The sequence below is a fragment of the Tripterygium wilfordii genome, chromosome 5 (assembly GCF_013401445.1).
Source record: "Tripterygium wilfordii isolate XIE 37 chromosome 5, ASM1340144v1, whole genome shotgun sequence".
NCBI lineage: Eukaryota > Viridiplantae > Streptophyta > Magnoliopsida > Celastrales > Celastraceae > Tripterygium > Tripterygium wilfordii.
This window is the reverse complement of record NC_052236.1, coordinates 12,010,250-12,028,262: the sequence shown is the minus strand read 5'-3', so window position 1 is coordinate 12,028,262 and position 18,013 is coordinate 12,010,250. Positions and strand designations below refer to the sequence as shown.

Below are 18,013 nucleotides of genomic sequence, written 5' to 3'. Positions count from 1 at the left end.
TCATGAGTTCAACTCTTATGGGTGTTTTTATCATCGCAATTTATAAAATGGGTCATTGCTAAGCCTAGCACGTACAAATGTTATCCTGTGTTATCTTTCAGCCGCCGCATGTTTGACTACATTCTACATACGCGGAATAAAATGTATCGTAGACTCTACAGGTAAGAAAAATTGGTGCAAAATTTTTTCCTCCTCTTGAAAGAACTGTATAAATCAAATAAAGAAACGCGGACAAACTTTGTATTGTAATTGTACCAAAATTTTGTGATTCTCCGCTCAAGGCTTTGAGCAGCGTAAACTGCATGCTTGTATTTTGACGTGCACGGATGGCTACAAGCGCAAGCATATACTATTTCTGCTTGACAGAATTGTAATGCTCGGAAGCTAAGATATATATGAGAACACTTACAGATACAGTTTCAGCTTCCCTCTTCGTCCATGGTATAAACAGGTATTTGCCAGTTCTTGGTGTTCTTCTTCGGATCATCAGTCAGGCTGAGATCTGTATCATCTTCTTTGTACGTTCTGATGAATTTTTTGGCGCCCGTCATGATTAGCCTCTCGATCATGAACAACTGGTAATTGTTCTCGATCAAGGGATCGATTATATGGCTGAAATTCGAAGAATATGCCATCTTGTACCTGCAAGTAAGGTTTTTTTTCGACCAAGTAATCGTATGAGAATTTCAAGAAGAGTTTGAAGTTTCAATCTAAATGGGAAAGTGGGGAATTACAAGAAATTAGTTGTTATTGGAACTGATCAAGGTCCTGAGATAAATATGAAATGCAACCGAATAAACTCCGACTTTTGGCCCAATGGAAGAATATAGAAATCAAACAGAGATACCCGCCTTACGCTATCATGGCATTTCAAAGGAATCCCATATAACATCTTAAAGTCCGTATAGAAAAGGACATGCACGTCACCCAAAGACCTTAGATAGATGCATATCAATTCTTTTTTCCCGAGACATTTTCAATTATCCACAATTCTAACTACATAAGAAGATGAGCTTGAGGCTTGAGAGGAATTTACCTAACTGATAGAGGAGCGAAAAAACCAGGAGTCCTCTCATTTGAAGCAATAAAAAGAGTTCGTCCTGGCGGGACCCATTTTTCAATCCTGCGCATAATAAACTCTGGACGTGTGTCCCTATCCAGATGAGGATGTAGGGTCCTTTCAACCCCAAACCTGTCCTTCCTGGTTTTTATTTTGTCACCCCGACGGACATGGATGGCATCATAATCGCCAAGAAGAGCCTTGACCTGTCAAAAAAGAAACAAATAAAATATATTGTCAAAGTGGAAGACATGGTTGGCATGTGGGGATGATATAAACCCTTGAATTTCTATAGACACGCAAACTCCCTTCCCTCCCACAAGAAGAGAAGAACATCCAAATCTCTAAGTAGACTACACTCCATTATAGTATTTGTTCTCAATTTCTCGAGCTTTCTCAGGTGCTTATGAGACAACGATTGAGAACTCAAGGACTTCTCATTTGAGTGAATTGTCCAACTTCAAAACGAGCTGGCAGGTGCCCTGGCTAGCAGAAGTTCACCTTATCACTGTCATTGTTCCACATGAAAGTAGATTCCCTCGAAATGGTAAGGTTAAGGTCAAGAAGGTCACACAGATAAAAATATATTCCATCAACTAAATACTTCCTGTAGATGAATTTTCAATCACTAAATAAGATTTACAAAGAACTTGGCATAAACATATGATACCCTGCTAGGCCCCCATCACATCTCCAAGTTAATTTTTAACAAGCATCATAAATGGTTTTTAACAAGTACTCAAGCACTCAGCATAAACATACAATATACTGCTAGTGTCAAGTGCGAACACTTGTCCAGCCCCCAGTACATCTCCAGGTTAACTATTTGCTCAAGCACGGTAACTGAAAATCTGAAAAGCATATTACCAAGAGATTGGACTGAATTTTGTTTAATAAAATGGATTGCATGTCAAATATGTGTGTTTGTGTGCGTGTGTGCAAATAAGAGCGTAAAAGAGCACATTCTGCGGAAAGGGGAGGAAGGCATTACATCATAAATAAATTATCTTCAAATGCAACAACACCACAAATTTATAAGGACAAAACTAAATGATGTTACATATCACAAACCTTGTTTGCTGCATCCCTTAATTTGGGTGCTGCCATAGTGGGGAGAAATGAATATGGCAACATTATGGAACTACGATTCTTCCGATCCGCACACTCCATAAACCTGAACGACCATCAGTTTTAGTGCCTATGTCAAAAAGAGGGAGGAAAATGTAACAATAATAAGAAGTTTTAGCTGTTTCATAAATAAGTGCAGGAAAAACAGTCCCAATGACTAATGACAAAATGAGAACCATGCTACAAGCACATGAACTTCTGTTCTTTTTGGATTTTTAACTGGACCGTGATAGGATTGTCCCACATCGAAAGATGTGAGAGCTAAGGTGTTGTTTATAGGGGGAGGTATGGGCCTCCCTTAGTACCCAAGGTTTTCTAGTATGGGCTGGGAGGCCTTGGGTACAGTCGGCCCATATGAGTGGGTGTCGGTTGGGCCTTGGGTGCTAAGCGTGTATGGGCGCGACTCTATCAATGGTATCGGAGCATGATCCTGTTGTGCCTTCAACTTGGGGCCGCGCCTGTGGAGTGGCCGGCCATGGTGCTCGACCAACGGGGGTGCGCCTGCCGGAGTGGTCTGCCATGGTGCACGACCAACGTGGGCGTTGGTCTTGAAGGGGAGGGTATTGATAGGATAGTCCCACATCGAAAGATGTGGAAGCTAAGGTGTTGTTTATAGGGGGAGGTATGGGCCTCCCTTAGTACCCAAGGTTTTCTAGTATGGGCTGGGAGGCCTTGGGTACAGCCGGCCCATATGGGTGGGTGTCGGTTGGGCCTTGGGTGCCCATCGTGTATGGGCGCGACTCTAGAAAACCTTGGGTACTAAGGGAGGCCCATACCTCCCCCCTATGGTCGTGCACCATGGCCGACCACTCCGGCAGGCGCACCCCCGTTGGTCGAGCACCATGGCCGGCCACTCCACAGGCGCGGCCCCAAGTTGAAGGCACAACAGGATCATGCTCCGATACCATTGATAGAGTCGCGCCTATACACGCTCAGCACCCAAGGCCCAACCGACACCCACCCATATGGGCCAGCTGTACCCAAGGCCTCCCAGCCCATACTAAAAAACCTTGGGTACTAAGGGAGGCCCATACCTCCCCCTATAAATAACACCTTAGCTCCCACATCTTTTGATGTGGGACAATCCTATCAGACCGCATAATTATAACATGTGACATCCAATTCCAACTTTATCAAAGGGTTCAAAACCTATAATCACTTTTTGTGTATGGGCAAGTCCTTTCAACAGAAAGGTAAAGACGAGAAAAGCCCCTAAAATAACAAAGACGAGAAGAAACACTAAATGGACTTCAGAGTAGTTCCAGCATCAATACATCTAACACACCTCAAATCCTAACTTTCACAAATTAAGAAAAGAGCAGCAAATTTAAAACTTTTAGATTACCATGAAAGAGGACTTGCTGTTCGATTTATGAGCAAGATATTTGAGTAGCGTCTGTTCTCTTTGAGATCAACTCTAGAGACCCCTTCCACGTGAGCAATCCCTCTAGCTCCCAACTTCATACTTGTAGATAATACCCGGTGCCACATTTTTGAATTGTCTACAATGACAGGTACAGTTTGGGATATGAGGTCAATGTCGTACATAGAGTCCATGGCACAGGAGTTTGCTGCCCACCTACAAAACACAAAGACCTATTCAGATCAGAAGGCACTAGTCTTTTGTCTTTGAGTATCTGACCGAACACATAATTAGATGGTAATAAATGACTAAAAGAACCCAAAGCCTCAAATTCAAATACAGCATTTGGACCAAAGCTCCTCAATAATAAATCAAGATAATCAATTTTTCCCACATCTTCACCTTTCCTGTGAACTTGCATTGTCGGAGCTATGAAGAATCCCCTTCTTGTTGTGTATTGGATTGATACACATCCTAGAAGGCATCACAAAAGTTCTGCAAACAATAGGGAAAATTGTAAAATCCTGGGCAACATCATGTAAAGAGTAAGACTACTTAATAGTACACTGAATAGTGGTTCATTTACAGAAAATAGAAAACAAAACACATTTTTTTTAGATTGCATTACAAATGGCTAAAACTTTACAATAATGAACATGTTAATGTAGAAGTCATTCCATTTATTGGCATTCATGAAATTCTGTTATCATCTTAGATTCAACTCCAAATGAATTAGCTACTCTGAAATCAAAAAAAAAAACAACACATAATCTGCATTCTGCAATCACTTGAAGCAAAAATAGAGAGACAGGAGCTGCAAATGAGAATTGAGAATAGACACCAAAGAAATTACACTTATTTCAGTATCATGTGTTAAGAAGCCCAGTTCATTCAAAGTTTGATCTTGAAAAAACATCGAACCCAAACGAACATCCAAACACCCCAGTAAGACAGATTATATATTGACTTCATATATATGTGGAAGCAAAAGTAAAATCCAAAATATTAACATACATAAGCATACTAAAACTTGAAAATACCGCAAAATACTATCCAAACTAAGCCAAATAGCTTGACTATTTGTAAGCATATTGAACATCCCAACAACTTTTAACAGTTTTTTTTCCCCTGAATTTCCCATTTTCACACGATTTCCCACTAAATACAATCCACAATCAGCTTTCTAAACATACCATAAAAAACACTGGAACTTCTAATCTAGAAAACGAAATATAACAACTCCATGCAAGGAATCGACAAACACTATGAAGTTAAAACAATGTGATCCTCACCTACCTATTTAAGAGCATAGCCTCTTCAAGGGCGCACCGGAGGCTAGATTCCTGATGACCCAGTCCTTCACAGGACTCGCAATGCTTGCCAGGGCAATCAATCCTGTTTCCCCAGTACAATACCTTATCAGGGAAGACATGGGTTCTCGAATTCTTGTTGCCGAGATTCACCAAGTTTTGTAGCGTGGTCTTTGTAGACGAAAAGGAGAACTCATTAGTGGAAACCAGAGAGGAAAACAAACAGAGCAAGGCAATGGCAGCAAGGAAAAAGAAGAGAGTGAGAATTGGGGATCTGGGTTTTGATTTGAGCTTTAGGGTTTTGTTAATTGTCGCCATTGGAACTGAAGATGAAGAGATGGAAGGAGAAAGGAGAGATCTTGAGTAGTTGACGATTTGAGCATATCGTTATTTTAGTTTTAGTAGACTTCAAGCAATGAAGGTGGTCTCATGAATCATTAGTTTATTAGATTAGATCTCGCCACCTGATCACATCCCTAATCATAATAACAAAACATTATAATGAAATATTAAAATATATTATAGGCGTTACAATCGTTTAAAAGTCAAAGTGGGTTAGCAACAACCTACAAATATGCTTTAGGTTGAAGAGAGCGTATTCTCTAAGTATATTCTGGTTCACCTCCTTGTGATTGGTCAATCCCTGAAATCGACTCTGGTAATTGCGACTAAGGCAAATGATGAGAGCGAGATGAAGAGAAAGGTTGGGTGGCAAGTTGCCTAAATAGATGATGATGATATGGATAGAGTGTTCCAATCAAGAACGTCAGTAAATGCAGAGTGTATAGTTGTGATGCTTGTGGCGGTCCATGTGCCTATTTGTGAATAGTCTAAAGTGTTCATAGTGGATTTGATATAAAGTGTAGGCATTGAGCCTTATTAGTCAAAGAATTGAATGGGCTTTGAAGCATAGCTGAGGAAAATGGGCCCGACCATTTTTGGCCACTACATAGGACTCATCCAAGATCGACGAGACATTTGTTTTAACCGATAACCACATCATACAAACTTGTCCTTTGGACAATCGATATAAGCCTAACTAGGGTCGTCAGGTCCGTACACACAAAAATTTCTCACCTTACGACATGGTAAACTAGGCCAAAATTCAACGCTTGGTCACAAAGATATTGCTTCTGGTTTGAATGAGTCCATACAATTTGACCCCAAAGATTCACCACTAGACTATAACCCTAATGGTTTTTTTTTTAATACTACTCATTTAAATCGAACCTTGACACACATATCACCCTAATGGTTTCATATTAAACTCTCAAACAGTAAATCTCAAAGTACATGAGTCCTAACCAAGTTATCATGATATTCCAAGAAAAAGCTCTTATTTGGTGATTATTTTTACCTCCATTCACGGTTCACCTAACTTACCTTACATGCATGATTGCCAAGGTAAGTAATGAGTGAATATGATGGCTTTCAAAGGCTGCAACACAGCCACAGTAGAAAGTAAGAATTGCACGTACGGATAAAACTTCTGATCATAACTTCATGTGGGTTGATGATTATATAGAAGGGAAGACTATTAGGGTTGGCAGTGCAGAGTTGAAAGGAGAAGTTTTTGTGTAAAGTTGAGAGCTCATACATACATACATATCATATCTTGTGCACAGCTCACAACAATAAAACATATACAAGTAAGAAATAGACAGGACATCTGTAATGGTCACTGCAATAACTTTTCCTACACGAGCCATCATCTGTGATGGTCAATCCAATGACTTTTCCTGCACGATCCCTTGTCTATGATGATCACTGACTCACTGTAGTGAATTTTCATGCAAGAGCTCTCGTCTATGATGGTCATTGTAGTGACTTTTCCTGCACGAGCCATTGTCTATGATGATCACTGCAATGACTTTTCCTGCACAAAGCCCTCATCACGTTCCTTTTCCTCCAAGAGCCCTCATCGCGTTAGAACGCGAGGTATATTATTTGAAACAGCTTACTTCTTCATAAATCAACTCTTCAATTCTTCAATTTGATTGATTTTGGCAATCAAAGCCTTTCCTTCTATATTGATCACATGAAGAAAACTTTACTATTAAAACTCAAAAAAAAAAAGTGTGATGGGTACAAGAGATAAACCCAAGAAACCACAACCCACTTCAATCCCAATCTATTTGCTAAATCCCCTAGAATACACTTTCTCATTCTACCCTCATCTGTACATATCATCATCTAAACAATCACAAAACAGGAAAAATTCAAGAAAATATAGAGAGAACTTGTGGACTAATGAAGAAAATGCTGCTAATGTTGCTGATAGCAAATGCATGCCATGAAGGCTATATCTTGAACTTTGTAGCAACCCTCTTTGGGTGATCAGGATGAAGCTGGTTTGTCTCGGATCACATCGGGCACACGGTTTTGTCTCCTTTGGACATTTCAGCACAAGGAGAGCGATAATAGAAGTTGAACTAATACTATGCCTAGCAGGTCTTCAATTTTAAGCCTTCTGAAATGCGCGCGAGGAAGCACCGTGGAGAAGTCTTACAAAACCCAAGAAACTCAGCTTTCCATCAGTGTGTCGAATCCAGTCCTGAAGAACTACATGAACAGGTACCGAGGGGCTCAGCCCAAGTTCCTGTAATAAACCAAAATTACAGGAAAATCAGTATCGCAACCAATTTGCAGATAATACATTCTTGCTTCAGGTTTTGTATAATTGTTGATGTGGAAATGGGGAAATTTTGGATTTGCATCCCATTCATTCTTAGAGCATCGTAGCGTTGAATTTGAGTCTCTTCCTCCAACATCACCTTGAAAGGGACTTAAAAAGAAAAAGACCATAATCGAGGGACATGAGCAGGGAACGGAAAAGAGCATACCGAGGCAAGTTCTTCTATCATAATAGGTCTGTTTCCATCTTTCTCAAACAACTCGTAAGCACGACTCGCATGTTGCTCCCAACAATCCATTCCTTCCAGCTGATGCACACTTATGGCAGCTGCACAAAAATCTTCAAAATCTAGTTTTCTGTACTGAATGGAACCAACCTGGATCGAGTAAGGATGGATTATCAGCTAACATTTTTTTATCATTATTTTCATTCCAGGAAGTAAATCTGTCTAAATAGAAACCAATTACAATGAATGTGATGGAGTTACCATCTGGACATAATCAAGGACCCGGGAATCCTTCATGGCGTTTGTGGAGTTCCTCACCATTGCCTGCTTATTCAATTGAAATTTAGAATGATGAGAGATAATAGATAATACAAATGTTACATAAGATGATGACACAGAAAATAAAGAAATGAAGCTAACCGTTTTAAAGTTCTGCATAGAAATGAAACCATTTTTGGTTGGCCCTAACAATGTAAACTGTTCCCGGAGATAAGCTAGCTGAGATATGGTTAGAGTCTTTGCAAGAGCCTGTCACAATAGCAGAAGCTTACTCTATGAAATTTGTTGCACCACCCAATTAAAGTTTCAGACATAAATAATGATGAATAATGAATGAGGAGGAACTTCAAAATTTTGCAAAACCTTAAGGCGATAAACTACTTACCCCCAGCGCTGATTTTCGTAAAGAAGAAGAGCATGTATAAGCTCGTGCAAGCTTAAAAACTATCGTGTCCAATGGTATCTTTAGGTCATGATGATTGGCAAGCCATGGATGACCTGAACACAATCCCACACAATGATATTAGAATCCTATTATCTTAGAAAGATGTGGATACCTATTGTCAGTCGTGTTTAGATATACACTTGTGGGATACAGAAAATCAAAGTGCTGTACTCCATTGATTAATTATCAAATTGTTTGAAGATCCAAATGAGTTGCAGGAACGGAACAAATGGTGGAAACAATAAAGACGGTTGGCAGTCTAAAATGGCCAAGATAATACATGCAATTGTAGGGGAAGCGATATTATCAGGATAGAACAATTTTAAGAATGGCTTCAGTTACTTACTCAGAGCCTGAGCTGCAGTTAGTCTCTTCCGGTAATCCTTATTTAACAATCTCTTCACAAAATCTATTGCCTCAGGGGATAAAGATGGCCAAGGAGCTTCATCAAAGCTTGGATCTGCCTTAAGGACAGCTCGGAAGATGCCAGATTCCGTCCTTGCCCAAAATGGTCGGCTCCCACATAAAAGAATATAAGCTATCACACCAATACTCCACATGTCTGCCTCTGTCCCATATGATCTATGCAGAACCTCAGGAGCTACATAATATGCACTTCCCACAATGTCATTGAGTCTTTCATCTACAAAAAATTTCAACAGTCAAAATCCTACATTCTGTAAAGAAAACGGGTATCAACAGTGTAAGGGGCTGGGACACAGTCCTCATGTTATAGGTCATACCAGGCTTAACATAGTCAGAGAGTCCAAAATCAATTGCCTTCAAAGTAGAATTCTCCTCTTTGGTAGTAAAAAGAAAATTCTGAAAACAAAACGTCACTCATTATGATTGGAAAAGGAAAATCCACCAAATCGGAAGAGTAACTTCAGCAAACACATCTCTTAGAAACTCCGACCTCTCATTTCTTTAGTAATGAAAAATCACAGAACTGTGTGTGAACTGCAACTAGCCTACAATAGTAATCAAAGCAGAATCGGAATCCAAACCAAGCTTTAATGTGGTCATAATAAGATATTCAAAACTGCCCAAAATTTGGGTAGAGCATGTCATATCTTGAACGAGATCATTATCAAATAAATACATGAAAAATAACCTAGGGTAAAAAGGTAAACTACTCACACGCACAAGGCTTCCACAATGAAGAAGGGATTGGGAAAGGCAAGACATACAATGCCCTAACCCTTCAGAGCGGATGCTGTTTCCGATAATCAAACACAAACTCCTAAGGTGTGGTGAAAGAAGGTGGGTTTGGGAAAGGGCAAGATGTACAAAGCCTTACCCTGCATAGCAGAGGCTGTTTCCCATAATCAAACACGAACTCTAAGGTGTGGTGAAAGAACAGCAAAGAATGGCAAAGTTGCTAACGGGAGGTTTTTCAAGTTTACAACTCCAAGAATAGAACCAAATAGGATTCAAGGCATTCTTGTTATCATTTTACCAGTAGTTCTAATTTCATTTAACTAACAATAGGGTTTCAATATCTTTCAACCACTCTTAAAAGTCAATCAACTGAGGTTTCTAACAGTCATGCTTAGATTTCACATACATGCTGACCTGCCCTCGAATTCATGTCTGATACAACATTGACAGCAGCACATATCAACAAATACAAAAATCAATTCTCTTTATCAGTCAGTTACCTCCGGCTTGAGGTCACGGTGAACCACGCCTTGGAGATGACAGAAGGCAACGACACTTAATATTTGAACCAAAACAATCTTTGCATCTTCTTCCGAGTATTTTCCACCCCTTCATAATGTGAAAGAGAATTAAAAGGTTACAAAGGAAGGAGATGATTAACCATGAAAAAAACTATTTGAGACAGTGTGAGTACCTCGAGAGTATTCTATCCAATAGTTCACCACCTTCACACAACCTGAAAATCATAACACACATTAGGGGTTCATCATCATCATCTAAGCCTTTTATCCCAAAAGTTTGGGGTCGGCTACATGAGTCTGAGAAAATCAAAGGGAATCCACAAGTGTATTCGTTTCCACCATTGATTTCTATTTAGGATCAAACACGCATTAGGGGCTAAGCTCCAAAAGTGACCACCACTGCTATGACTTCTTTACATGAGAAATAATTAGAGAATAATGTGTTAAAAAGAACTAATTACGTAAAATTCTACATGCCAGCCATATATGCGCATTATTGCCATGTGTAAATGTCATAATCTAATGATCATTGTGAAATATGATTATAGATTAGCTAAACCAAAATGCAGTAAAAGTATGAAAGAGGTGAAGCAACTCAAACTTACTCCATTATGATATAAACACTCTCATCATCCTCATAGGCATCATAGAACTCTACTAGGTTCTTATGTCCTGTCAAAGCCCGTAATATCTTCACCTCTCGTCTTACATCCTCGATAGCAATAGCGGTGGTCATCTGCCAAACATGAACATTTTCAGAAGAAGAAAACAATTCTTCATGGATATCCACAATCGACAGCCAAGAAAAAAAATATTTATTGATAAATGTTCTCTTGTACTCAGCCCAATAATCAGGGAGCAATAGACCTTCCTATCAAGAAAATGACATTAACATCATGGAGAAACCAACGACGTGCCTTCTCTGGATGGAGTGAAATAGCGAATAATGTCAAAATCATAACAGCATTAACCGACAGCTACTTTTCACTAGACTGACCAAAAACAATGGTGAAATCAAAAGGTCGGCATCAAATAAAACGTATAAAGCTCCATCATTGTATCCATCTTCAAACTTTGTCATTTTCGCATGATGCCGATCATGCACGCATCTATTATTGTCTTCATCAATACAACATGGTATTAGAATTAGATCCACTTTTAAACCCTGCCATAGCACACCACTCTCCTAAGTAAACACCACTAACTTAGAGACTGTCACCAAGAGCTAGAATCCTCACTATGACCACAAACATACAACAATGGCATAACAAGACAAATCAGAATGGAAAGGATGCTGGCTCCAAAAATGCAAACAGACCACATGATATCCTGTCCAGATCAAATTCTCCATTGCAGAAATTTGCATCACATATATAACATACAAATTCAGTAGAGATTTTCCTAATAAAACAAGTAAATTCAGGATCAAACCTTAGATTTTGGGATAACTTTGACAGCCACATCCTGGCCCTTCAAATTTCCTTTCTTGGCTCTGGCAGAGCAAGTATACCCAAAATGCCCACGCCCCACTTCTTCACCAAGCTCATAATGTGACAGAAACTGTTTAGAATACCCAAAATTCTTGTCCAAACCGATCTCTCCCTCAGTTCCCTCTGGGATTGATGCCTCGTTGGGTTTGACAGAGCCGTGTCTTCGGGCAAGCAATGAACGTATGTGTTTGGCCGGAGATGGAGGCGGAAAGGGGCGTTTGAACAGGCGTAGTGGAGTGGAGGTCACGCTCGATATCGCCGGCGAGTTCTTGAAGACACTTCGGAGAGGACTTGGGCTGTAGAAGGGGAAGTTTGAGGACTTGTTAGAGCGGGAATTCAGCGGTGGATCACTCTCACTACTAATTGTCAAGTTATTGAGTTGATTTTCTGGGTTCTGAATGGGTTTTCCATGACAAAGTCCCATTGAAACAGAGAAGTGAAAAAAGTAAAGAAATTTCGGTCAAAAAATATCAAAACTTTGTCCCAATCTAAGAAGGTCAAGAAGGATACAGTGAGAATTCAAAGAATTGAAGTTCATGAAAGAAAAGGGGAAAAAAAAAACTGAATTTTACAGCTTCATTAAGAAAACCCAGAAAAGAATAGCACTAGAAACTGAATTCAACGGCTTTAATAAAGCAAACCCACAAAGGGAATCAATCGCACTGTGAATTCTCTCCCAAATCTATTCCCAGGAAAATCCCAAAAGTCGAAACCCAAGAAAATGATTAAAGACTTAAAATCAAATGGAGAAAAGAAAGGGACAAGACTTTGGTGACCAAGAAACAATGCCAGATGGATAGAAAAAGAAGTAGAACAGATTGTAGGTGAAGCTGTAAGAGGAGACAATGAGAGGAACCAAAGACAGAAAAATATAACCAAATTTCTTACTTTCTTTTTCTCCTAGACGAAGGAGTGAATGGGAGGCAAAAGCACAGGGGAAAAAGTAAGCAAAAGATGCTTAGCAGAGGCAGCAAGAAAAGTGAGAAAAAATAAAAATAAAGAAAACCAAGGAAAACCTTCTTTTGCTTGCTTTTCTGTAAGCCTTTTCTGTTAATGGTATTTGAGTGTGTTGTGCATTTTGTGATTGTTGAAGAGAGAGAGAGAGGGGAAGTAATAGAGAGATGTTGATTGTCTTCTCTCTCAAAATAAGAGCATCCACATCATATTACCTAAACATGAGTCTATCTGTAAAATTTAGAGATTTTGTCAAAATAGAGCTCTGCATCAGATTACCTAGAGGTTCCTTATTTTACAGAATATGAACAGTAGTTCCCTACATCTAGAGAACCACTATTCACTTCCCTAAACATAAAATAATATTTTTTACTACTTTATTTTCTCATCTCTACTCTCTTCTCATTTTTTCCCTCATCTCTCTCCTCACTCCTTTCTTTCTCTCTCTTCTTTCTCTCTCATCTCTTTCTCTCTCCTCTCCTCACATTTTGACTCCTTTCTCTCTCATCACTTTTTCTCTCTCTCTTCTTTCTCTCTCCTCTCTCTCTCCTCACTCCTTTCTTTCTCTCTCCTCTTTCTCTCATCACTTTTTCTCTCTCTTCTTTCTCTCTCCTCAATTTTTTTCTCTAATTTTTAATAACATTAATTTATTATTTTAATTAATATATTGTTTTAAATGTAATTAATTTATTATTTTAAATAGAAGTAGTTTATATGAATAGAATAAATAAAGGAAAGAGAAATAAATATTATTTTAATGCAATAGAGAATATGATAGGTAATCTGATGCAGTGTTGATTGGATAGGGAATCTGTAAAATAGGGGAAAATGACATTTTGTCTGTATTTTAGGGAATCTGTTAAGAGAAACTGATGCAGATGCTCTAATAATGGAAGTGGGGTTGGAAATTTGGATCCTTCCAGGCTGTCCTTATGGATCCCAAAAAACTTGAAGAACTCACAAACAAAAACCTTGAAGAAGAGATATACCTATATATATAGATTGGTATATGTGAACAGTGAAAACAAGTTTAAGAAAATAAAAGAATTGGAGAGCTGCCATTGTATTGTCTTGTGTGTTCCAGCTTTGACCTGCTTTTTGTTGGGCTCTGTTTCTTTTTTCTTCACAATCCAATTTATATAATAGAATTGCTTGAGTTGGATTTGTCTTTCTATGAAAAAAATTAACACTTAATTTATATATTATATATAAATGCATCATACACACCATAAACCCCTCCACGCTAGAGGCAGGAAAGACGGGCCGAAATCCATGTGAGAAATAGTGCCCAGGCGTAGCAATCTCTCGCATTTGGAATGAGTTATCACAATTAACTTCATCATTCCAACCAAAACTCTTTTTTTTTTCACACACCATAACACCAATCTTGCATGAACATGTTGAATTTTTGGATGAGACTTTTGTGCAAACCTAACCTTGTTGAAGAATTCCAGACAACTTCATATTTGTCAACTTTTTTTTATTTTCTTGATGTTCTTGATCAACTTTCTAATCTTTTTGTTCATATTATAACTCTATCTAGTTTGTGAAGACCACATCTATATTACTACTTTCTAAGTACCCAATTCTCTTGTATTGTAGGGATTCACCCCTAGTATATATAAACATTAAAGAATCCAAAGAAAAGAAAATGTGGCCATTTATTTTTTGTGGGGATCTGAAAAAGGGTATCACTTGCAAGGAGCCCAAGTAGTTATCTCTCCAGACGCAGAGGCATAAAGAATTTCCCTCGAGATTGGGAGTTTGATTCTAAGTTTACACAATTATTTACAAGTGGTTTGTGCTGAGTCTCCGATCAACTAACCTATTAGGCATGTTTGCACGTGTCTTATCCAACCTGAGTTTGGATTTAATGGATTGTCCAAAAAGGACATTTCTGCTGAATTTTTTTGGTTACCAAACAAATGTCTTTTTTTTAAGTTGTGGATGCACTCCCCTAGTTCGAATACATGAAATTCATATGTATTGGTTTGGCTGTAAACAAGTTTATTATTAAGCTAATATGTGTTGTACGAGTAGGTCTATCTGACCCGTTAATGACCCCCAAAATATGTATATGCATGTTCAAATTCAAAAGTATTGAAAGAGATCAATAGTAAGGGTTTTGAGAAATATATATAACAACTAATGTTGGAGTATTAATTATGGTGTTATATATAGATATGGTATTATTAGGTGGAGACTTTAAGGAGCAAAAATAATTAGTTTTTGATTATATATGTTAGCATGCTATATATGCATTAACTAATTATTTATCATCCCATCAAAAAAAAAATTATTATTTATCAATTTTTTATTATACAATCCCAATCATCAAAACAAATTTAAATTCGAAACTTGAATTAAACCAAATTATAGTTTGATTCATCATATGCCATGCATGGCTTGTTTATTTCTTATTAATTATTGCTAAAATTTGCACGATAATAATGATTGAATTTCATTATATTTTTCAAATTTCCATTATTGTATAGTTATAAATTATAATTAGTTAGTTATACAAACCGCCCTAGTAGTTCAATCTAGTTCAAATTAGAACATCAACATGATCATGTCTATAGTTGTGAAGTGTACTCATTGATATCAATGATGTATTCCTTTGTTAATTTATATTATTATTGTACCTTATTTCAGTTTAATTCATGTAGGTAATTACTTTCATTTGGATGTCATTTTAATAAAAAACAAATTAATACTCCCTCCGTCCCATTTTAATTGTCCTCTATTCCTTTTTGGGATGTCCCAAAATGCAGGCCCATTTCAATTAATTAAAACTAATTTCATACATTCTTCCCATCTTACCCTTAAATTGAAAAGCTAATGGAGTGAATTCCCAATGAGTCATTGACATCTTAATTGTCCTCTATAAATGAGGGTATAAATGTCAAATTGAAGGGGAGTAATGCAATTTCTTAAACTGTGTGTAAAATTGAAAGAGACAATTAAAATGGGACGGAGGGAGTAACCGAGAACGATACCATATAAAATTTTCACCTATTAACAAGGTAAGTTAGGTCAAAACCCAACACGCGGCCACAAGGGTATCCCATGAAAATCGAACTCATGACTTTCTGAATCCATATTATGTAGTTTATACACAGGCTTATAGTAAAAAAAAGTATCATATTATGATGATCAATAATTATCAATCTCTATGGTGGGTGATTTCTATCAAAATCACAATGTTGATTTTGATAAGTATTCTCATGACCACCCACCAACCCTTGAACATCAAGTGTATCATGAGAAAGTCTAAGGTGTTAAGTATCCCTTTAATTCAGGCTCAAACAACGTCCTACTATTCAATCATAATACTCATTTATCACTCAATTTATTTAATTATCCAAAACTTGCACTAGAAAATGTGTCAAATATATACACCAAACAATTTTTTTTATAATCAACGATACCATAAAAGTTTGTTGTTTTAACATCCGATATATATATGGGTTTAAACTGGGATCATCATATCCGCACGCGCAAAAATTTCTTACTTGACGACAGTGTAAAAAAAGCTATAGTATGTGAATATATTAAAGAGCTATGACCATTTATACATACACTTTGCTATGTATGGACAAATATGCATGTATGTATATATACGTGTCTGTGTGTGTATATACACACTAGATTTGGTCAGCTCTTATTATAAGCTTGTGTAGGCAAAAGCAGAGAAGGACTTGCACTGATTCCCGCCCTTTCATTGAAGGAATGAAGTTGCTTTGTGCTTACAAGATAAAAAGGAAAGGAAAGGAAAGGAATAAAATAAAATATTCTTATTCTTCCATACCCTATTCACCACCTCTTCTTTTCAAAACAAAGGAATATAAAGTTGATTAAGAATTTGGAAGAGAGAACAAATTAACAAACAGTTAGATAGAGAAAGAGAGAGAGATTTTTATTTCTATTTTTGTTTCTTTTTATTTTAGTAATTTAAAATTGTTAGTGAACATGCAAGAACATGGAATACAGATATATATTCCACCATTTTTAAGTCATTTTTAGTCAAATGTTTTTGGTTAGAGACTTTTGATAATCAAGGGGAGAATCCAATGGTGATTTGGGCGCTAATTAAGACGACAAAAAGTCTAATGAGAAGGTGTTGAAATTAGGATTTTTTCTTTTTTCGGTTGGTGTTGCAATTTAGGCCTTAAGATGTGGCATTTTGTGTCAAATCAAAAGGAGATTATGGGTGTTGAAAGTTTGAAACTTTGTGGTATTGTAATGTTTTTAAACTATTTGGGTGATAGTCTAGTGTGAACATTTTTGGAAGCCAAACTGTATGGACTCAAAAAGTAATAAATTTGTTTTCAATTAAGAATAATACCCTTATAGTCACGCTTTGGGTTTTACCCCAACTTATCATATCGTCAGGTGGTAAACTTCTGTGCATGTGAGCCTAACTATCATAATTTAGGTTCATATCGGATGTATATATATAGTATCATTCTCAGTTATTGAAAAAATACTTTAATTTACACGATAATAACATAGAACAACACTATACAAGCTTGGCCTTTGGACATTCGATATGAATCTAAACTCGGGTCGCCAGGTCCACACGCACAGAAGTTTTTCACTTGATGACTGGATGAGTTGGGCCTAAGGCCCAGCGTAGCCATATGGGTATTGCCTATCACCCTAGTGGTTCTAGGAACAATTTAGTCCTAGAAAGATTTATCAACTAGACTATCACCCTAATGATTCTAGGAACAAATACCCTTGTGGCAACGCATTGGGTTTTGCCATAACTTCATGTTGTCAGAAGAGAAATTTATGAATGAGCGGGTCTGACAATTCAAATTTAGGTCTATATCGTATATACAAATGATAAATTTATATAGCGTCGTTATCTCTATTAAAAAAATATTGTAATTTTTGGCACCATAATGCCTTGAGAAATGCCATGCCCAATTGGCCATTATGTTGCGGACAATCATTATTAAGAGAAACCAAACCAACCCCCACTTTTATCTTTATTATGATATTGTTAGGTGACCCACCAAACCCTAGATTTCTTTTTTTCTTTTTCTTAAAAACAGTTAACTAACAAAGAAGGAGAAAAGAAAGGAAAGGAAGATTTTGACCAAGAGTGGGAACTTAGGAAGAAAAGAACAGCAATTTTTGGGAGGTGGACTGACTGATCATTGGAATTATCACAGTGAGTAGGAGGGTCCCCCATACCACTTTGAACCAGAATGGTGTACAGACCACAAGTCTTTTCTGGTGTTTATTTGTAGTATATTCAGATTTATCTCGGTGTAGTATGTAGTCTGATGTTGTCTAGTTTACTCGGATTTAGCCCAATACAGTTTATAGTCCGGTGTTTGTATTTTCTTAGTATAATCCGATATTATCCGACGTTTGAAAATTTTTATATTATTTTTGTGGTGTTAGGTTTAATGGTTATTATCATTAAA

The 18,013-nt window shown here is 37.5% G+C and overlaps 2 protein-coding genes across 2 annotated transcripts; both read right to left on the bottom strand.

The window, feature by feature from the left end:
* Positions 1-241: 241 nt before the first annotated feature.
* On the bottom strand, positions 242-5,304 carry LOC119998715. Its single transcript, XM_038846090.1, has 6 exons — positions 4,848-5,304; positions 3,954-4,046; positions 3,534-3,767; positions 2,132-2,234; positions 1,037-1,266; positions 242-642 (listed from the first exon to the last, which is right to left on the bottom strand). The coding sequence occupies exons 1-6, from the start codon at positions 5,177-5,179 to the stop codon at positions 420-422; spliced, it is 1,215 nt and encodes a 404-aa protein (XP_038702018.1). The 5' UTR covers positions 5,180-5,304; the 3' UTR covers positions 242-419.
* Positions 5,305-6,891: 1,587 nt separating this feature from the next.
* LOC119998714 (CDPK-related kinase 7-like) lies at positions 6,892-12,721 on the bottom strand. Its single transcript, XM_038846088.1, has 11 exons — positions 11,560-12,721; positions 10,734-10,864; positions 10,302-10,343; positions 10,108-10,216; positions 9,190-9,268; positions 8,793-9,089; positions 8,387-8,499; positions 8,143-8,250; positions 7,984-8,046; positions 7,705-7,872; positions 6,892-7,460 (listed from the first exon to the last, which is right to left on the bottom strand). The coding sequence occupies exons 1-11, from the start codon at positions 12,040-12,042 to the stop codon at positions 7,323-7,325; spliced, it is 1,731 nt and encodes a 576-aa protein (XP_038702016.1). The 5' UTR covers positions 12,043-12,721; the 3' UTR covers positions 6,892-7,322.
* Positions 12,722-18,013: the final 5,292 nt, after the last annotated feature.